The sequence below is a fragment of the Limanda limanda genome, chromosome 11, assembly GCF_963576545.1.
Source record: "Limanda limanda chromosome 11, fLimLim1.1, whole genome shotgun sequence".
In the NCBI taxonomy this organism is placed as follows: Eukaryota; Metazoa; Chordata; class Actinopteri; order Pleuronectiformes; family Pleuronectidae; genus Limanda; species Limanda limanda.
Genome location: NC_083646.1, coordinates 10,458,975 through 10,479,736, shown reverse-complemented (window position 1 = coordinate 10,479,736; position 20,762 = coordinate 10,458,975). Strand labels below are relative to the sequence as shown.

At 43.6% G+C, this 20,762-nt stretch overlaps 1 protein-coding gene across 1 annotated transcript; it reads left to right on the top strand.

The window, feature by feature from the left end:
• Window positions 1-570: 570 nt before the first annotated feature.
• Window positions 571-18,692, top strand: clstn3 (calsyntenin 3). The gene is made up of 18 exons (XM_061080698.1): window positions 571-637; window positions 3,370-3,492; window positions 4,805-5,015; window positions 5,212-5,420; window positions 6,481-6,630; window positions 7,454-7,639; window positions 7,733-8,020; window positions 8,523-8,635; window positions 10,377-10,536; window positions 11,352-11,411; window positions 11,504-11,652; window positions 12,595-12,743; window positions 15,933-16,159; window positions 16,286-16,447; window positions 16,775-16,920; window positions 17,120-17,255; window positions 18,267-18,451; window positions 18,543-18,692. Exons 1-18 carry the CDS (start codon window positions 571-573, stop codon window positions 18,690-18,692), a joined length of 2,871 nt encoding a protein of 956 aa, XP_060936681.1.
• Window positions 18,693-20,762: the final 2,070 nt, after the last annotated feature.

Genomic DNA, 20,762 nt, shown 5'->3' with positions numbered 1-20,762 from the left:
CAAGGACTCGTTCTTCAGCTGTGGCCACTGCTACGAGACAGCAGCGGCTTCTTTAACCTGACTGACCGCAATTAAAACGCAGGGAAAACACCCACAAGGCCACATAGAGAATCTATACAAAACAGCAACACACACATAATCCCACTCAGTAGCAGGTTGACATGTCCCTGCTCCATATGCTCATGTGCATGTCAGTGTCATCCTGAGGAAAACTGTCCTGTGTGTTCATGTGTGTGTGTTTGTGGGAGGGGGGGGGGGGGGGGTGGGGTGGGGACAGGACATTATGGATTATTTGCTCATTTTAATGCTGATTCAACATGCAGCTCTGATTTAAGAGCATCATGTGGCGGCAGGCCTCCTCCTCCTCCAGAGGTTACATGCACGACACTCTGCTGGTGATGTCTCTGCAGCATCTGATACGGGCCTCGGTCCGTCTGGTTATTTCCTCCACTGCTGATCAGTTGTTGATGCATGTACTGTACCCCCCCCTCCTCTCTCCCCTCTCCTCCCCTCTCTCTCTCTCCTCACCCCACCCTGTTACCCACCTCTACCTTTCCTCTCCTCCCTCAGATGGACAGAATGAGTATTCTCTCCTTACTACTCCTTTGCTTGACTTCGGTTGCCAATGGCAACAAAGGTCAGTTCCTCATCCTTTTTTGACTGTTAATTGTGAAGTGTTGGGTTAATGGTTTTCATTTATTGCCACAGGAGCACACGCCGTTCAATTTCCATTTCTTTGCTCTGAAATACCTCATATGTCTTCATCATAACCTGTCACGTTTCCTCGTTACATAAACAGTGCATCTGCGACAGCACACATCCACGTTCAAACGTCCTGTGTCTCATCTCCATGACCCGGTGGGACTACTCCGCCTGTGTGCTGTGACTCCGAGCCGAGATGATAAATCTGTCTCCCTGTCTTTAGCAGATTTATCATCCTTGATAACCATGACTCTGATTCAACATCATTGTTCCAGTGATTGTCACGCTGGGCGAAGGCGAGCGAAACAGACAGCGTGGAGGGAGAGAGTGAGAGTGTCAGAGGAGGAGGTAGAGGAGAGCGGTGCAGGGAACACGAATAGATGGAGGGAGAGATGGAGTGTCAGAGAAACACGGAGAGAGAAAAAGAGAGAGGGGGGAGGGTGGGGATGTTGGGAGAAATGGAGGAGGAGAAGAAGCAGTGACAGGTGAGGACGTGGCCGGGAAAAAAAACGCAGGCCGATAAGGAGGGAGAGGGAGAGAGAGAGGAGGGATGTGAGGAGTGTGATACACGAGCATGTGTGTGTGTTGTGGGGCGATAGAGTGACAGAGAGTGGAGGAGTGCCAGGGGAGACAGAGAGAGATAGAACGGGATGCCTCTCAATCTGTAATCCCGTATGTAATCCACAGGCCTGATGCTCAGATTAATGCTATATAGCAGCGGAGGGAGGGAGGAGATCAGCAGAGGGGACAGAGGGCGGGAGATAAACGACCAAAAAAGAGAGACGACGGAGACTGTGGAAGAGAGTAGGAGGAGACAGTGTCGGGTTGGACCTTGAGAGGAGACGATGAATATCTGGGATCAGCGCAGGATATTGAGCCGCAATACTTTTTTTTGGTACCAATCAATATTAGTGTGAATAGAATAGTAGCATAAACTGTCTGGTATGAAAAACTCAGTCACAGTTACACTTATGTCAGATTCTCTCATTCAAATAATAATTTTGCATCAAAAATGTATTAGACAATAAGATTCAGGCAGTTTTCTTGTATTTGAAAACAAATGAGATATTATAGAATAAAAACAAAATTGTTCTATTTGTAGAAAAGAAAATCGTGATTAAGGAACTAATTAAATGTTCTTCACAAGTAAAAACATCAAGGCAGCAGCTAGTGATTATTCTGCTTGTGAAATTCTTGATTAATTGCCTGAAATTCAAAAGTGAAGAACACAAACATTTTACAAAAGCCAAAGACAATTCCCTTGATTATCACATGAAACAGGAAATCAGCAAATAATCCCAACTGAGTGTTTGACATCAAAAATTCACCAAGCAATTATCAAACTAGTTGCTAATTGTTTATTTTCTTTTGAAAACATGAAATGAATCATCTTCTAATTGTTTCTGTATCAATATCTCATTATAAAATACTCAATTAACAGTAAAAGACCGTAATTCAACATTTTATGCAAGTAAAAATATTGTCCGCATTTCCTTAGTCCCAATGGGAAATCAGTGAAAATGAAGGTGATGAAAACATTTCTTGGATAAACACCAATATTAAATGGATTCTTTCCTTACCCACACTGCCTCATGCCACTAAGGTTTGTGGTAATCTGTCCTGTAGTTTTTGCATAATCTTGCTCAAAAAAGGTTTGAAGCAGCATTTTAATGTTATATTGAGTAAAAAGTACATAAATATGAAAAACAGTTGGAGTATAATTTACTACAAAATAGAAATACCAAGTGAAGTACCTCACACAGATTGAGAAGGGCATATTTATATTTGTCAGTAAGATACAGATAAAAAGTTTGGTTTTGGTATCTAAACCCAGTTATCTACAAATACTCTGTATTCTCTACAGCTGAGTTCCCAGCCGGATGTGTGCAGAGCGAGTGGTTTAATCAGATCCAGAACCAGCAGCAATTCCCTCAGTCGACTCTCCTCCCACCAACAAGACAGCAGAATTAGTTCCAGTCAGATTTTCTGGTAAATTCACTGTGAAAACAACAAAGCAGCTGCTGAACACAAGTCTTGTGCCTCCGTCTGATTTCAGACTCTGTAGCTGCGGCGTCGGGAGATTGAGGAAAACAGAGGGAAGGCACGCCGGCTTCTGTTGTTGCTCTTTGCCGGAGTGTAAAATCGTCATCCTTCTGCCTCATTAACTTGCTTTTTGATCATTCGGCGCAGAACACCCGACACGCTGATGAATAATTAATTCACAATTAAAGGTTAAATTCACAGTAAACCTCGGGCATTGGATTTGGACTCTGTTCTGCGGAGGAGCCATTGTTGTCGTGCCTGTGGAAGGCCCGGTTGGTCTGATTGATTCAAGCAATATCCCCCTCGGTGTGTGATAAGGTGAAAGCTGACTGGCTTTAATTACACTGCCAACCTGGACGGCGTGCATTGGCACTCGGTGTGGACGAGAGGAGATTATCCATACGGAGGAAGGGCGAAGGGAAAAAAAGGGAATGTGGGAGAGTGTGAACGTGATTAAACTGTGTCTTCCCGGTCACACACAAGTAGATATTGTGTATTTCCCCACTCATGCACACTCTCACCATGTCCTTGTCCATAATGGAGTGTTAAAAATAGACACGTTGGTTCCTTCTAATTGCTCCATTTAACCCAAAGCCTCTTTGGTCCCCTCTCTGTGCCGTTCAGCCAATAAGCACAAGCCATGGATCGAGACGGAGTACCAGGGGATTGTGATGGAGAACGACAACACCGTGCTGCTCAACCCCCCCCTCTTTGCCCTGGACAAAGATGCTCCACTTCACTATGCTGGTAACACCAACGGGAATGAGCCACATGAAGGAATAAAGGGGGAGAGAGAGATGCCCCCCCCCCCCTCATAAAAAAACTGCTCTCAGATATTTAAACTAGTGCATGAATGATCTGGCTCCAGTGGAAAATAGGTCAAACTGGGTGTTTGCAGGGACAAATTGAAAGTCGTGCCACCGGGCCAAAAATGAAAAACTTTGACTGGAATGACACTGCAGCTGTGAGACCAATTCCAGGATATGATTTATTGATAGTAAACATGACTCTTATTACTATTATTATTATAGAAAGAGGTTTGGAGCAGTTGGCAGCCACATTTCCAAATAGTCTGAATATTAAAGGCAACGTACTCCACTATTTTTAGGCCATCATAGTGTAATTCAACCCGTCACGGCGAGAGCACTCGGCAGCACTCCTGCCTCTGCAGCCTCGTGGAATAAGGTTATCGTGTTTGCACTCAGAGTCCTGGAAATAACCGTCTTCAGTCCAATTACAGCAGATCAACTTAAATTACTCCGGGCCTCCCTGATATTTATTGGGCTCGTGTCAAGCAGGAGGAGAAAATGAGCTCTTTGAGCACAAACCTTCCACACCTTCGACTGGTGTCAGGCAGCCGAGATTAACTGCTGTTCTGGGGGGTTTTATTTTGAGCACCAGCTGCAGACTGGTCTCTCCAATTCTTTTGATGGCTGATCCTGTAAGATAAAATGGTGTTTAAAGGAACCTCCAGATATATCTGTGCTTTCTTCAGATATAAGGTTCGTGGATGTGACCTAAGAATCGTCTGAAGGCATCCATGCATGATAGTTCTCTTCTCACAGAGGCTTATCTCTGCTTTATTATGTGGCTATAATTATAACCTCTCAAGTTGAGACTGCTTTACAGAAATATGAATATTGAATGGGAATAACAGAGATGAAGGACTATTTAATGCAGAGAATTTGTAGGAAAGGCCTGAGCCATTAAGACAACATTCAAGAGTTAGCCTGGTCCAGACTTTGGGTAATTGACAAAAAATCTTTAGTTTAAATGCCCTATGTGATGTAACTGTATATAAAGGCACAAAAGCTCATAAATGAATGCGGGAGCCTGACGGTGGAGATTTTTAATAGTAAATCCTAAAGGTCCAAATTTGACTTATGTTTGTTCTCTGCAGCATTTTGTATGAGATTTTTAATTTTATTAAAGCCAGAGAAAGATTAAAAAAACGTACATATATTTAAGTATGATTCAGATTCAGATTTATTTATTGAAATTCTTCAGCTTATTGACCAGCCCTGATCCGATCTAATATCTTCCTCCCTCCCTCTCCCAGGTGAGATCTGTGGCTTCCGGGTCCACAATGGTCCCTCCGGTTCGGGGTCTGTCCAGTTTGAAGCCGTGGTCCTGGACCGCTCCACCGGCGAGGGCCTGGTCCGCTCCAAGGAGCCGCTGGACTGCGAGAGCCAGCGCGAGCACAGCTTCACCATCCAGGCCTACGACTGCGGCGAGGGACCTGATGGAGTCAACAGCAAGAAATCCCACAAGTCCGAGCACACGCCTCCTTCTCCTCACATTCAATCTAAATAGAAGAGATTTCATGTTTTTAACAACGATTACAGTCACTGTCTCAGTTTTCCTCTGGCTGTTTGCTGTGACGACTATGCAGCCATTGATGCTTCCTGTTGTTACAATAATCCGCCTCCCTCTCATTGTCTGTCTCTCTCTCTCTGCTTCTCTCAGGGCCACCGTGCACGTCCGTGTTAATGACGTCAATGAGTTCTCCCCCGTGTTCGTGGAGCGCCGCTACGAGGCGTCCGTCCCAGAGGGCCGTCTGTTTGATCGGATCGTGCGTGTGGAGGCCCTGGACGCCGACTGCTCCCCCCAGTACAGCCAGATCTGCTTCTATGACATCATCACTCCCAATGTGCCCTTCGCCATTGACAACGACGGTGAGACATGTTTTTATCAGAAGCTGCAGGAATCATGGACACGTTATTGTCGTCATTGCCTGCGACAGAAACACAATCCTCCCACCAGTCACCAGGTTACTCTGCTTATTTGCTCTATGAGTCCTTTCTTCTCTTTGGCCTTGGTGGCGAGCATGAAAATCACAAGGATTCCATCTGCAGTTCAGTATTCAGCTAAACTCCAGTAGATGAGAAACACACCAGACGCTGCAGCGATAGTGCTGCCTGCGTAGCGACAGAGAAAAAAGACCGGCAGGTACCTGATTTCTCTCCCAGGTAGAAACCAAAAGATGTTAAAATAGAGTTTGTGTGGGAGGACGATTGTTCTGTCTCTGCATAAACACCGCAGCAGCTGTTTGATATAACATCCTTTTGTTCCCCGGCTGCTCGTAGATTCCCCAAATTCCTCCTCAGGAAGCGAATTAGTGTCACGAGTTGTTCATCGACTGGGAGATCAATCGTGGCCATTTTATAACATGACACAGCAGACTGAATTAGGATGACGCTGCAGAATTGACTCCGAGGTGTTATTTTTTTGAAGGCTGCTTTCATGATTTGGGATCAGATCGGTATCTCAGCACAGAGACCTTTTGTTCCAACCTTGTTTTCCGAAGCTGCAGGCTTGTCACCGTCTGTTTTCCTTTTCCCCGTTTACTTTGTTTCTTCTCTGGTTCCACCACTCTCTCTTTCATCCCTCCGCTGCTCCGCTCACCATGTCACAGCGTCTCCTCTCTCACCTGTTGTTTGTCAGCTGGCGTGCTGAGCGCTGTCAGCCTATCACAGACACTCGCTGTTACCTTTATCTCAGCGAACAGGAAACCCCTTCAGCTTTCATTCTGTTTACTGGAACCTGTCCTGTGCTGTTATTTGTGATCCCCGGGCCCTGAACATGACAGTAGGTCTGTTTATGTGTACGTGTCCTGATCAGAGCTTTATCAATGAGTGCTTCATTTGTTTGTGCCGGGCGTTTGATGACTAATTCTTCTATTTCTGTTTCCCTTCTGTTCTCTCCTTGTGTTCTCTCCTTGTCTCTCGATTCTAGGTAACATTAAGAACACTGAGCCCTTGGATTCCAAGCATCAGCGCGTCCACACCTTCTGGGTGACCGCCTTCGACTGTGGAAAGAACCGCGCCCAGGCCGACGCTCAGGTCGTGGTCACGGTGAAGCCGTCCTGCAAACCGGGATGGATCGGTGGGTCATCCCTGGTTTCTGCCCTGGTTATGATCCTGGGTTTTGGTCTCTTGAGGCTGCGTGGATGTGTTGTGTCGATTTGATCTGTTGCTTTGTGGTTAAAACTGTTTGAGTTGGAGTGTGTGTGGGAGGCTGCTTGGATGAATCACCTTTGTGCGTGTGTTATATAAAGAGCTGAGTTTCAAAGAGGCTGTGCTGAATAATGAGTAATATGAAGGGGAGGTAATTAATTTAAGTGTTACAAAATATTTATAGCATCATTCACAACAGTGGTCTATTAATTGTACTGCGATGGGTCTTCGTCATTGAAAACAGAATGTGTTTCTGTTTCTGACTAACTTGACATTTTGTAGCTCGAAGTACATTATGTATCAAATATTTGTAATTGTTTAGAAGCAGCAAGTGAATAAGGGTTGAATAATTCACATAAACAGGACCGTAGCTAGTTACCAAGACGACAGGTCCGAAACACAATCACAACGGAAGCAGGCGACAACGGATGTTGACAAAGAAATGGGCAGAGTTACTTTTATCGTCAATTTCTTCTCTTTCTGCAGTCAAGTGAGCTGTGGTTTGCACAGTCTATGGTTAAATCCCAGTCAAGCCATCAATTTTGAAGTGGTTACTGGCTCACCCCAGCAGCAGCTTGTTTGATTGTCAATTTCCGTATCATTTCCGTTTAGATCGTGTTTCCTGTTTTCTCTTAGTGACGTCTCGGCCACCTACAAATATTATTCCCTCCTTCTCAATAGATTCCTACTTTTTACATTTTGAGATGAGATGATCAGTTTTTAACGATCTCAGTGTGTCTCACTGTTTTCAGGATGGACCAAGCGTGTGGAGTACACACCCGGGTCAGGTAGCATCCCCCTGTTTCCCAGTTTGCATTTGGAGACGTGCGAAGAGACCGTGTGGAACATCCAGGCCACCGTAGACCTCCAGACCGGCCACATCGGGAAGGGCTGTGACAGAGACAGCTACTCGGACAGATCCGTGCGCAGACTGTGTGGTGAGTTCTGCTTTATATGTCATCAAACGTATGACTAACCAGGGAGTAAGAATCTATTTTATTAATATCTTTATTAAATGTTTCTGGTACCAGGTGCCGTCAGGGGTGAAGTCGACCTCCTCCCGCCTCCATCTCCTGCTGCCAACTGGACCTCAGCTCTGCCCACTCTGCCCTCCTCCGACTCGTCACTGGTCTTCTCCTTCAACGGATCCAACCACGTTGCCGTGGTGCCGGACTCGGTTGTCTCAGCGTTGTCAGGCGACCACTTCACCTTGCAGCTGTGGATTCGAAGGGGCGGCGCCAACATCCAGCCCTCGACCACTCCGACCAGAGGAAGTCGCAAAGACGAGGAGACCATCGTGTGCAGCACTGTCAAGAACGGTGCGTTATATCACAGTGTCGGGGGTCTAATAACATTTTAATAGTGCTTTCAAATGTGTGTAGTTTACAATGGGCACTTTTTCAAAATAGGGCTGAAGAACTGTTGCTTTATCTTCTCACAGCCTGAAGGTCACCCATTCAAATCCCCAGAGCTGCAGGGAAAATCACGCCCTGAAAAAATACTCTAAACTGTTTATTGCCTCGACCACTACATTTAAGGTGCTCTTGAGAGAAGCACTTAACCCCCAGCTGCCCCACTCAGGCAGCCGAGTGGACGACGGAAAGAGCTGTAACGGTGCCAGGCAGAATGTTGTGTGCATCATGTTCAACAAAAACTGGAATGAAAAGAAGAAATACCACAGATTCAAATCTATAATAAAGTCACTGCATGTTTTTTTGTCTCCTACTGTGTTTAAAAGGCCTGGTAGTGTCCAGATGTTTTGACTAGATGACACTGACCTCCAGTTATCTTGTGTTTCTCTCCTGGTCTCCTGCGCTACAGACGACTCCTTCTCCCACTACTCCCTCTCCGTCCACGGATGTCGCCTCTCTCTCTTCTACTGGCCCGACGTCTCGGCTGCACGGCCCGTCAAGTTCTTGTGGAAACTGGAGCAGGTACTGGGGGAACGGCAACACTCAGCTTTGATGTGCTCACCCGCACCGTTTCCTTTGTGTTTGTACCTTGAAGTCAAACTGAAACAGAGGAAACACAATAGTCGGTTATTTATTATCTTTGTGTCGTCTTGTCCATCTGTCACTGCTCTTTTTTTTAAAACATGCATCTTCTGGTAATAGACAAACAAAAAGTCAGATCTACTTTTATTGTCATTCATCCACATACACGTCATAAAATACAACATAAAAACACAAAGGAATATAAAGTGAAATAAAATGAAATACAACATTAAATCAGAACAGAGCTATAAGCTTAACATAAAAATGAGAACATCACTTATAACATTAAAAGTGATTCTATCTACTTTCAAATAACATGTTTATGTGGAAACATTTCTACTGAATAGGTTTACAGCGATAAAGGGATAACTCTCTCTACTCCCTCTATTTCTCCAGGTCACAAGCTCATACAACTAATTTATATGTCAACAGCTGAATCAGCCTTTTTGCAGGATTCAGCAAATATAACTCATTTTCAGACTTTCAATATTACCTGGTAGAATACAGTTTCTAAGATGAGTTAGATACAACAGAATTTTCCACCACATTTACATATGATTATGCCAGACATGCATATATGCTTCACAGTGGCACATGCATCAGAATGCATGAAATAGAGGAGAGACTGTGTCCTAGAAAGTCTTGAATATTGATCATGTGCATACCTGCCTGCATGGGAGTATAATGAGGTTTGTTGAGGAGGCTGGCGGCTGACGGGGGTTTGTTTTGACTGAAGCTACTGGTCCCAGACAGATTGAAGCAGCCTGGATTAAAGGAGGATGAGCTGATATAGAGAAGATTTGTTAAATCCTTCTGTCTGAACCACAGGATCTTATTATCCCGGTCTCTCTTTTCTGCCCCCTCCTGTCAGTGTAATGCTCCTGTGTTTTCTTTTCGGATTCCGTTGCTTTCCACTGTACTTAAAAAAAGATAAAACAAATGTCTGCAGGAATCTACACTCATCAAACATTAATTTATGGTGGAAAACAACTTAATATATTTACTCAAATACTAATATTAAACCCTGTGCTCAATTATCCAACTGCACATAAATTAAAACAAACTAGCTAAGAACTATGTTAATATCATAGACTGTAAATAAAGATGGACGTCTCCACTTCTGCGTAGTAGCGATTCAGAGCTGCAGTGTCAGCTGTCAACCATGATGTTTCCCCCCCTTTTTTAAAGCGTCCTTATTGAAACACTTGAACAAACATCAAAGTGAAAAAAATTATGAATTTGTTTTTGACTTGAACTTTTACGTTGTTTTTGCTCATCTATTAACATGGAGGAGGCAGGATTTAAGACTTATACTGCAGCCATCCACCAGGTGGCGATCAAGGCTCTTTGGCTTCACTGGAAGGCAGCTGTCATATCGTCCATCTTAATGTACAATTTATGGTTAATATACTGTATATAATGATAAATACGATAATATATCATTTCCAGGAACCATTTGTTTGCTGAATGAGTATTTGTATTGTTAATATTCAAATACAATTTACTGCTAATACCTACTTGCTTTTATTGAATAACATTTATGAGTATTTTTTGTTTTATCGCAAATTTTACTCATGTTAAGGTGTAAAAATTATTTCCCCTGATGTTTATGAACCTGTGAATGATAAAATATATTTTACCAGTTTCCTTTGTTCACACTCATGTCAACTCCGTCCGACAGGTGTGCGACAGCGAGTGGCATCACCTCTCGCTCAGCGTCCAGTTCCCCTCTGTGACCCTGTATGTGGACGGCGTGACCTTCGACCCCGCTCTCATCCATGACAACGGTGCCATCCCCAACCCCGCCCCCCGCCAGAGGATGTCCATCGGCGCTTGCTGGGGTAAGAAGTGAAAGGGAAATTTATGCAGAGTGAATTCAAGACTGACACACATTTCATTCCAGCTTAATGAAGGATTTTGACAGAAACGACTGCAAACAGAGGCGAGCGAGGAATCCCGATTTTTTTTTTACGAATCTACGAGCAGCAATTGTGTGTTGCTTTCTCTGCATTCCTCCATCACCAAAATGTTGTTTACATCACACATCACCGAAGACAGCCGATCTCCATCTTCTGCAGGAGCGGTGGGGAAGTTACAGACCCTCATGAGGAACCATGAGACAATATGCCGAGACGTTTTCCGCCTCCACATCTCACTCCCTCATTTCACTCAGTTATAATTTAGCTGATGCATTTTGTCTTGAAGGGCTAATAATATGAGTGTCATATCAATTATTCAGGACGGCAGAGCAACACTAGGGCCAGACAGCTATCAGCCCAACCACTGGTTAAAATGGGAAACTCTGGCTGCCAATTAGCACTGAAAAACACACACGAACACACTGACACACACACACACGCACAAATACATGCGTTCACGCTCTCACATCCACAGTGGAAGTCTCCTCGCTGCCTGCATGGCAGCAGCTGCTACTCGATAATGAGGAGTTGGTGCATTTTTAAACTATCGTCTGCAGCTCCTTTGTCTTTATTGTCTCACTCAAGCCTGCTAACTTTATTTATGACTTTTTATTTTTCACTCTGCCTGTCAATCTCTGACACCTCCACTCTTCCTCTCACTTCCTGTTACTACCTTATTGCCCATTTAAGTGCCTCTCTCATTGTGTTTTCTCTTCTGTTTGTTATTCCCTCTGCAGAGCTCGAGGAGAAGCAGAAGGAAATACTGAACAACACCATCCCAGAGGGGAAAGACTCAGGTGACCTCCTTGTTTTCACTCTCTTGTTGGCATGGCGGTGTTGCTTCATCATCTGTGAATTGGATTATCACTTGATTTTCTCTGGTGTTTAGTGAAGTATGTGGGCGGTTACCACGGCCTGTTGTCGGGGGTGACGGTGCGTCCTGGCAGCGTGGAGCCTCACAGCGTGGTGGAGTGTCTGTACGCCTGCAGGGAGGGGCTGGACTTTGGAGACCTGGAGACTCTGGGCTCTGGCATGAAGGTAACACACCTCAGAGAGATGGACTATACCACAGTAAAGAGAGGATGCTCAGAAGATCCAGTTTACATCTGGAATTAACACAAATCCCCAATATATACACATATCCTAGATGTTTAATATACACTCACATCTAAGACCAGAACCAGAATTACACCCAGTAGAGTGTATAGTTTTATGGAAATCAGTTCAGTAGTTTTTGCACAATCCTGATAACAAAATAATTATCACTTTGACAATGGTAATGACTGCAAATTCAAAGTACATGACATAACAACCGGCTTTTAGAAATACTGTTAACAAAGAAAATATCCCATTAATTATTAAAGCTAAATAAAGTAATTGAATCGTTTGTCAGTGCAATAAATTCTTTACTCTTCAAATGTCAACTGGTAACATTATCATTAAACACACCTTCACTTGTTCCCTGTTCAGTAAGTAGCTTTATGGTAATAGTTTTTTTTATGTATTTTTACTTTACTGTCGGATCATCTCTAACTTGAGGCAAACTCTGCCATGTTTATGGATGAGCTGTCGAGTGGGATTTTTTTTTTAAGAACCTGTTGGATATCAAGCACATGACAGTTTTGCCAGAAGGGCTGAAACCATTTCCTTTGTGTTTAATGTATTCATCACACTTCCTGGTTTCACTTGTTTTTGCAAGTTTAGTCTTGTTTACATACTCTGTGTTTATGGGGTATTGTTGGCCATTGTGTTTTTTTAAACTATTGCTGGTGTTTTCTGTGATCAGATATGTGTGTGTTTGAGATACTTTTTAAAATCCATTTCTGTTCTGTATTGTTCATCTGATCATGTCAATACTGTGTGTACGAGATGTTGAAAAGTCTCTTAATACCATTATTTCCTTACCTTTTGTTTGTTGAACTGGATTTAAGGACATAAAGTCTGAATGTGCAAATGAACGTGTGAACTTTGACCTTGCAGGTTCACGTGAACCCCAGTCAGTCGGTGTTGGTGCTGGAAGGAGACGACATCGAGAGCTTTAACCGGGCCGTGCAGCAGGTCACCTACAGAAACTCTCTCCGCTTCGCCACCCCTGGAGTCCGACCCCTCAAACTGAGCACCTCACTCAGGTACACATACACACACGCACACACACGCACAAACACACACAAACACACACACAAGCACACACATGCACACAGATGGATAAGGGCTCTTTTCAACAACCACACAGATAAAAATCAATAATCATACAGGAGGTGGAGTTACTGATTCACCACCGTCTGTAGATAATGAAAATGCAAACCCAAGACTGCAACCAAAGCATAAATTAGTATTTAAATTTCCTACAATTTATTCATATCAAGTAATCCTGTAAAATCCTCGAGATGAACTTCATCAGTAGAAGACGATGATGCAACCACGGCGACACCACACAAGCTAAACGGAAACATTCTCAGCATCACAGATGTTACATCAGACAGTCTTCTGTGCGCCTGGCAGTCGTCCTGCAGCAGTTTGCAGTTGACAGATGAAGAATCACTCTCCGGTCTCTGCTGCTGCTGACGTCTTTGACATTGAACTCATCAAACATGGACCTTGTGCCTCGGCTGTGATAAGGACTGGTGTGGCCTGAAAGAAAAATGATTGTATGGAGAATGTGTCAAAGCGAGAGATAACAGGGAATGTCTTATCTCTTTGTACTTTCACAAACCAAGAAACTTTGGCTTCAATAGAATAAACTGCAGGCACCGAATTCCGTTAGCCTGGTTTTACAGGAACTGAAGTTGTTAAAGGATGAAGTGACTGTTTCACTGCTCGTTCCCTTTAGAGCATTGTCAGTATTTCAAAATGGATGACACGTCTCCATCCATCCTGGATACTAACAGCGTCAACTTGAGCATTTTACTGTCAGATTCTGTGCAGTAGTGATTATGGGATGGAGCCGTCAAAGTCCCACTGGGACACGTGTTTGCTCATGACGTTCCACCCTATTTCTATAGCATCAAATTACCAATCGAAACCAAACTTATCAGACACATGATTACATGAACAAACATCAGTGTGATAAGGACAACTGTAGATGAAAGAAATCCTCTTTAACGTGATCCTTTTAGTTTGGTTCATGTCCCTTTTATTTACATGGAGGAGGCAGGGTTTTATCTCTACTGCAGCCAGCCACCAGGTGGCGATCAAGACGTTTCAGCTCCACTTTTGCAGAGCTGGCATGCCGTCCATCTTAAACGCAGTCTATGGTGTAGTGCAATGAGTGTAGAACCATACTTTGTTATCATTTGCATGTTTTTAGCACGGTTAGGTTGATTGGAGACTCTAAGGTGAATATGACCGTTAATGCATTTTCGTCTCTAAATGTCCAGGACGTACCGCGCTTCTCGCCCAATTCCGCTGGGATTGTCTCAAGCACACACACACATACACACACACACACACACACACACACAACCCTTACAGGATGAGCGGTATAGATAATGGATGGTTGGACGTGTTTAGCTGTTGTCTTTGTAGGATTAAACCCAGTCTGTATCTTAGATTGTTACCTTTAATGTGGTGGGTGGCTATGACTAACACACAACTGTTCAGCTCCTGCACGGACCCTGACAACTATCCCATGCTGCTTCCCTGTGCATCATCGCACCGAATCACCGGGCCGTGAAATAAAAAGCGCACTAACTCTGTTTCCGGGTCAGTGCTCAGTCATGCTTAACAACTGTGAACCGGCTCGCTGGCTTTAGCAGTCACTTTTAGCTGATGAAATATTCATTCACCTTGGGAAGAACAGTCCATGGCGTACATATGTGGTACATTGTGTTGTTCTAATACCAGCAGCTTGCTGACCAGTTGGATGGCATCAGACTGTGCACATCTTGTTATCACTGTCTTTGGGGACAGTTGTTTTTGTCACTTGTTTATAAGATTAAAGTGATTAAGCTGCTTTTTTCCCCTACCGACTGTTTGTAAGATTGCAGTGATTCAAGGTCAAAGACCGATTTTTTTTTTCTCTTGGTCTCTGCTCAAGTGCACCAGAGGTTTTTTCCCCCTCTTTTTTTCTTCAGCATCTTTTATTGCGTGTGTAAAGATTAGACTGATTTGAGGCCAGGAGTTACCCAGATGGCTGAACAGCAGGCCCTTCTGGAGAGGACGATATAAGCAGCTGCTCACTCTGATAGTGGAAATGTGTCACAAACACACACACACACACAAATGCACTCTGTCGCTCAGCTTAATCCCCTTTCAAATATGACGCTGAGTTATAGTGCAGATGAATAAGTATATGTAAGCAGCCTGTCATCAATCTGATTCGCTCTCCTTTTTTTGGCAGGAAAATTCAGTTTTGTAACAGCATGGCTACTACGGTTTGACATTTGTCACAACAGACAAAAGTTTGCCGCAGTCCCGGTGGAATTAGGGAAGTGGATCGTGAAAACTCTGGACTGGATTTTGACCTTTTTGTAGCGGATCCCTGGGCCATCTTTAGCAACATCCCTCGGTCGCATTGATGCTAAATTAAGAAGAGTCTGCAGCCAAGCTCTTGGTGTTTTGAGTTGAGTCACATGATCACAGTGACCGAAGTTGTAATTCACCCTGAGAGTGTTGTTCATGTATATCCTGGATTGTCATGGCAATGCGTCAAGAAAAACTGATGTTGACCTGATGGTTCACCTATAGACTCACCCTATATGTCTGTCTCGCACACTCCCTCTTTGTGTCCTCCTGGTTTTATACCGGTCTGTTCTCTGTTTTACTTCAACAATCCCTCATGGGTTTGGCTGCCTGTTGTTTCCGCTGCCTGGCATTGTCCCCTTGGTGTGCCGTTAATTATTATCTGAAGAATTTCTCCTCATAACGATCCATCCAATAATAAGGAGTGTTTCAAGGGGCCAAAATTATACACCACGTGTGCACACAAGCATTTAGACGTTCTGGTCTTCTAACAAACAATCGCCATGCCTTTGGCAGAAAGTTAATAGCATGGGGGGGTTTCTGACCATGGTGTCGTTGCAGTGTCCTGTATGAAGACAATCATTTGATTTAAGGTGGTCCTCACAGAATCGTCCTACTTGTGGAAAAACGTATTTAGCCATTGTCTTGTGCCCTAGGCAATTGGCTTCTTTGCCTACCATGTTAAAACACCCCTGCAAATTACTGAAGAGTTATTTCAGTTCAAGACCAATGTGACTGAGCTCCATAGATTAAAACACCGGCTTGTGATAGACAGTCAGGTTATCTAATGATGCTGTAGTGCTGCCACTTGTTCCATTGACATTCACTCCAGCACTCTCTTCCTCTCTGCCTGCCAGATGTTTCAACGAGGAGAGCTGCCTGTCGCTCAAACAGCTGGAGGGATACCTGGTGGTCCTCCAGCCCGACGCCCCGCAGATCTCTCTGTCTGGCGTCGGCCCTCATCTGGCTCGTCCTGCCCCTGAGTTCGAGGCCCCCCGCGGTGTCCCACTGTTCCCAGAGCTCCGCATCGTCTGCTCCCTGTCGCACGCTGTCAACACGGCTGCACAGGGGATGGAGGGTGGAGGTCAGTCAGTCATGAATCGTACGAGGATATTTTTTATATTTATAGAAATTAACGGATTCCAGAAGAGCCACGGTGCATTCTGAATGACGTTGTCTTTTGTCTTCCTCCATATCCGTCGACTCTCAGCTCTGATGTCCGACGCTGTGGCTCACACCTTGGACGGCTGTGAGGTGCAACCACTGGGGGAGGAGCTCAACCCAGAGAGGGAGGAGCTTCTGGTGGACATGGATGTGGTGCGAGAGAGGGGACTGGAAATCATCAATACCACAGCTTATATTGCCATCACAGGTAAGGCAAAATTCTATCTTTAAAAGATATTAAAAAAGAAAACAAAAGATACATAAAACACTAACTTGAAATAATCCCAAACCTGGTTTTTATAAAAATCTATAAAATAATTTTTCAGGGCCTTCCAAACTTTTTCATTTACTTCTTTGAAATTCGATGTAATAGTCATAATGACCTTAAAAGTTAAAGTCATCCATCCAATGAAAGCCTCCCCCAGCTGTCAATAAGCAGCTGCAGACCACTTTTCTCTCCTCCTCCTTATCGTCTCAGTATCGACTCCCTGTCTTCTTTTTATGCTCCTCTCCTTTTGTCCTTCACTTCTCTCAGGTGCCGAATCCATCTCTGTGTACGAGGACGTCCTTCGCTCGGTCCGCTACCGACTGGCCAAAGGCTCAGCCCGCTTTGAGAGGCGGTTCCGCCTGTCCTGCTCCGAGATGAATGGAAGATACACCAGCAACGAGTTGACTCTGGAGGTGAGGGAAAACATAACTCACACAACAGCAGCTGGTTGAGACAGCAGATGCCTTTTAAGTGTTTCTTTTTCTCCTGTGTCTAATAAAGTGTTTTGTGTTGGTAGTATATGTTGTGTATGCTGCTGCAGTGGACAGTGTGAGGAAAAAGATGTGTTTTGTACAAGAACTTCAAACATAGTTCTCCTCCTTCCCTCCTCAGGTGAACTTCCTCCACTCTCTGGACAGTCTGTACCACCCGTCCCACCTGCTGGCCTCCCAGCAGCAGTTTCTTCATCCGTCCCACCATGCTGGGGAGCTGAGTGGACACACCCTTCCCAATCCACACCGCAACTCAGGTGACATTTCCCTCTTACTGGCGCTCAATGAAAAAACACTTATTCATTCAGCTCCTTTCTGGAACAGATGCCACAAAATGCTTCAAATAAAAGACAAAAGAAAGGTTTCCATTGTGTTCACAAATCTTACATCTAAAGGGTGAGGGTTCCAAAGTCTCGGATTCACTTTAAAGAAACAGTTATCTTTAGTTTTAATCCAGGAGAAAGGAACTAACAGATCCTTATCAAACGACCCCAGACACCCTCCAGGCGGCAGCAGATTGTTTAATGTTGGTGCAGTTGTCTGACCATGCAGAGCTCTAAAAGCAATTACAAGATTAAATTCTGAATTTGAACAAACAGTGTGTGCACAGCGTAGCAGACGCCTGGTGTTTCAGCTCTGCAATCACTTCAGGATGATAAAATGATCAGGTTGAGTCATGGTGGTGCCCACACAGACTTAACAGCCTAGAATTTAAATTCTGCCTTTAGGGAAATGGTCAGTTTTTATACTTTTGTATCCAAAGTGGGGAAAAAGAGATTCTTATTAACCTACAGGCTTTCAATTAATACATTATGCGGAGACCAAAAGGTGTGGTTGTATTAAAGACACTTTAAATTTAGAAGCATTTTGCGAAAACTTAATTTTCTTTGGTACTAAGCCTGAAGCCCATTTTTTCCCACTCAAACATAACGCTTTAAATAGTGATGAGAAATATTTACTTCAATTCTACAAAAATAGATAAATGGTGCATCAGTGGGTTCTATTTTCAAATCATGGATTAGTTCACGTTCCAGTGAGCATTTGTAAAATGAGGGGGATGTGTAAAGGTGCAGTTTTCACTGTAATGATAGAATGTGTGGCCCAGAGCAACAGTGTGGATTATTTTTTATGTTATGGATTAGTTTTGGGATAATAATATATATAATAGTAGAACGTCTTTGGATACACACATTGTTCATTTATTAAAAAAATGTCTTTTAAATGTGGTTTATTTTCAATGTATAATTATCTCTATACGTTATTCACAGTTGTACCAGGAGCAGCTACCGTCATCATAATGGTGTGCGTGGGTTTCCTGGTTGTCATGGTAATCCTGGGCGTTTTCCGAATTCGCTCCATCCATCGGCGTGGTGAAGGCGCCAGGGGCGGGGCTAAGGAAGGTAGCAGCCAATGGGACGACTCTGCCCTCACCATCATCGTCAACCCGATGGAGGTAAGATCCAGATCAGTAATTGATAGTTGACTGATGATTCCTGCTCGGCTCTTGTTTTCATCCACACGTTGGTCTTTTCTTTTTTCCACAGACCTACGAGTCTCGCATGGGAATCTGCACCGACAACGAAGGGGAGGTGGAGGAGGAAGAGGAGGGGGCGGAGTCACCTGACGACGCCAGCGACGACCAGCGAATCATCATCAAGAAAGAGGGGAGAGACGGCACCGCCCGTCGCTACTGAGCCACAATGTATATCTACACCAGTTCTCATGGAAACCACAAACCGGCTCACCAGTCTCACACACACACATACTTTTAATATCAACGACTGCTGACACCACTAGTATAAGGAATGTATGCTTACAAACACGACGCACAACACAGTCACTGTAATACTCTTGACACTCGACACCATATGTGACCTATAGCCAACAACAGGCTGTTGTTCTTCACCTAAATGTTCAATGGCACAATGTATACAGTTAATGTAATTTAACCGCCTGAGCAAACCCCACCAAATTGTACGTGGTGCCCCAGTTCCGAATCCCACGACGGTCATGTGATGTTTAGTGTTACACCGGCTGAATGAGGTTTCTTTGTTCGTTTGTTTGGAAGAAGAAAAAAAAACCGATTGTATTCTGTCTTTGCTATAGAACACAGAATGGACTCTTTACAACTCCACAACATGCAGGCCTTGAGTAGATCTGTAGACAACGACACAAGCCTTGATCCCGACTCGTCGCCTCGCTCCCTCGTTAGACTGACTCCAGAAGTCTGTGCACAAGCTCTTCTCTCCCTCTTTTGTGTCCTCTCTCGACACATTCCTTCACCCGCAGAGTGAAGACAGTGAGGTCACACATTACCATCACTCTCCAACTTCAGAAAATATGAAAAGATGATACGCTTTGCAGGTATTTTACTTTCAATATTGTGACATCTTCAGTGCTCCAGGTCGTAACTATATACTTTATCTGGGGCTGATGATAATATTTGAGGTATATGAGCTAATAAACCTCGCCCTCGGCACAAGTTGGTTCTCTTGCAATATTCAAACCACCCTGAATAGCATCGTCTTGGTGTTGAGTCCACGGCGTTGTTGTCTGTACGGATTCTGGTTTCACTTTGCAAAGTTTCAACTTGTGCCACTAAATGACTATGGTGTAACATGACCTCTGACCCCCCTGTCTCCTAGTGACCACTGGAATGTCTCTAAATGACTCACTGAACTGTTTCACTCACTGCACACTGCTCTTTCAATAACTGCAACACAACACGTGCAAACACACACACACACACACATGCACACACTCCATAACGCTACCCCTGCTGTCTCCAGAATGTCAGCTCAGCTTGGGCAGTTTTGATTGTATTGATTGTAATAAATTTTTCTGTACATACAGTGATGAATAATACAATATTATTGTTATTACTATTATTATTGCAGCCACTCTTTCTGTTCTTCTGCACACTCTGAGAGGGAGCAGATTATGATTGTCTGTTTCTTTTTTCACTTTATTTGAGTCGTCACCTTTACAGCATCAGAAAACCCGTGTAATAATAATAATAGTAGTAGTGATAAGGATGAAAATCCCTGGCTTGATGAGTGTCTCTTAATTTGTGTGTAATATTGTTGTAATTTAAGAATTTGTCAATATCTCAATCACAAAAAAAAGGAGGGCACATCGTTGTGATACTTAAATACGTCTCACTCATTTTATCTTTGCCACCTCTCTGTGATTTTTTTCACATGACATTCCGAAACTTTTAAAAAGAAATTCTATTTACTTTCCACATCTGATATCTTTTGGTTCAACAAATGAACAACTGTGTGCTTCTCCTCACCTGCCCCTCCCCCCTGTGCGTCTCTTGCTGTCTGTCTGTGTAGCCTATCAATGTGCAGTGCTAAACCTGTCAGTAAATAAAGCCTGTTGTTTTTGAGTGTGATGTTAAGAAGGAATAAACATTGCATCGATTAATAACTTATATTATTACTATGTTACTATTGGAACATTACCTGTAATTATTGATACAATGATGACATGGAATATGCTGACTAATTGTTATTGAGAACTGTCAGAAAACATTACCAAATTCATAATAAAAACACTATATGACGTCTCCATGGGAAAGATTTCTTGGAAGAATAGAGTTCACACTGAGTGAAGTCATATAATATTACTACTGTTTATATGACTCCAATAGTTGGGGTAACAAAATATCATAACTCGACTATAAATCTAAGATATATGTACTTTAAAGTTTATTTCATTGTGATACTTCTATTTTTATCAAAAAGTACTTTCTAGTTACT

What these genes read in the sequence shown, in the direction of transcription:
- clstn3 (XM_061080698.1), top strand. Translation starts at nt 571, where the DNA reads ATGGACAGAATGAGTATTCTCTCCTTACTACTCCTTTGCTTGACTTCG. An exon ending in ACAGGGGATGGAGGGTGGAG is followed by an intron (nt 16,160 to 16,285) that starts GTCAGTCAGTCA and finishes GTCGACTCTCAG; the next exon opens with CTCTGATGTCCGACGCTGTG. An exon ending in CAATCCACACCGCAACTCAG is followed by an intron (nt 17,256 to 18,266) that starts GTGACATTTCCC and finishes CGTTATTCACAG; the next exon opens with TTGTACCAGGAGCAGCTACC.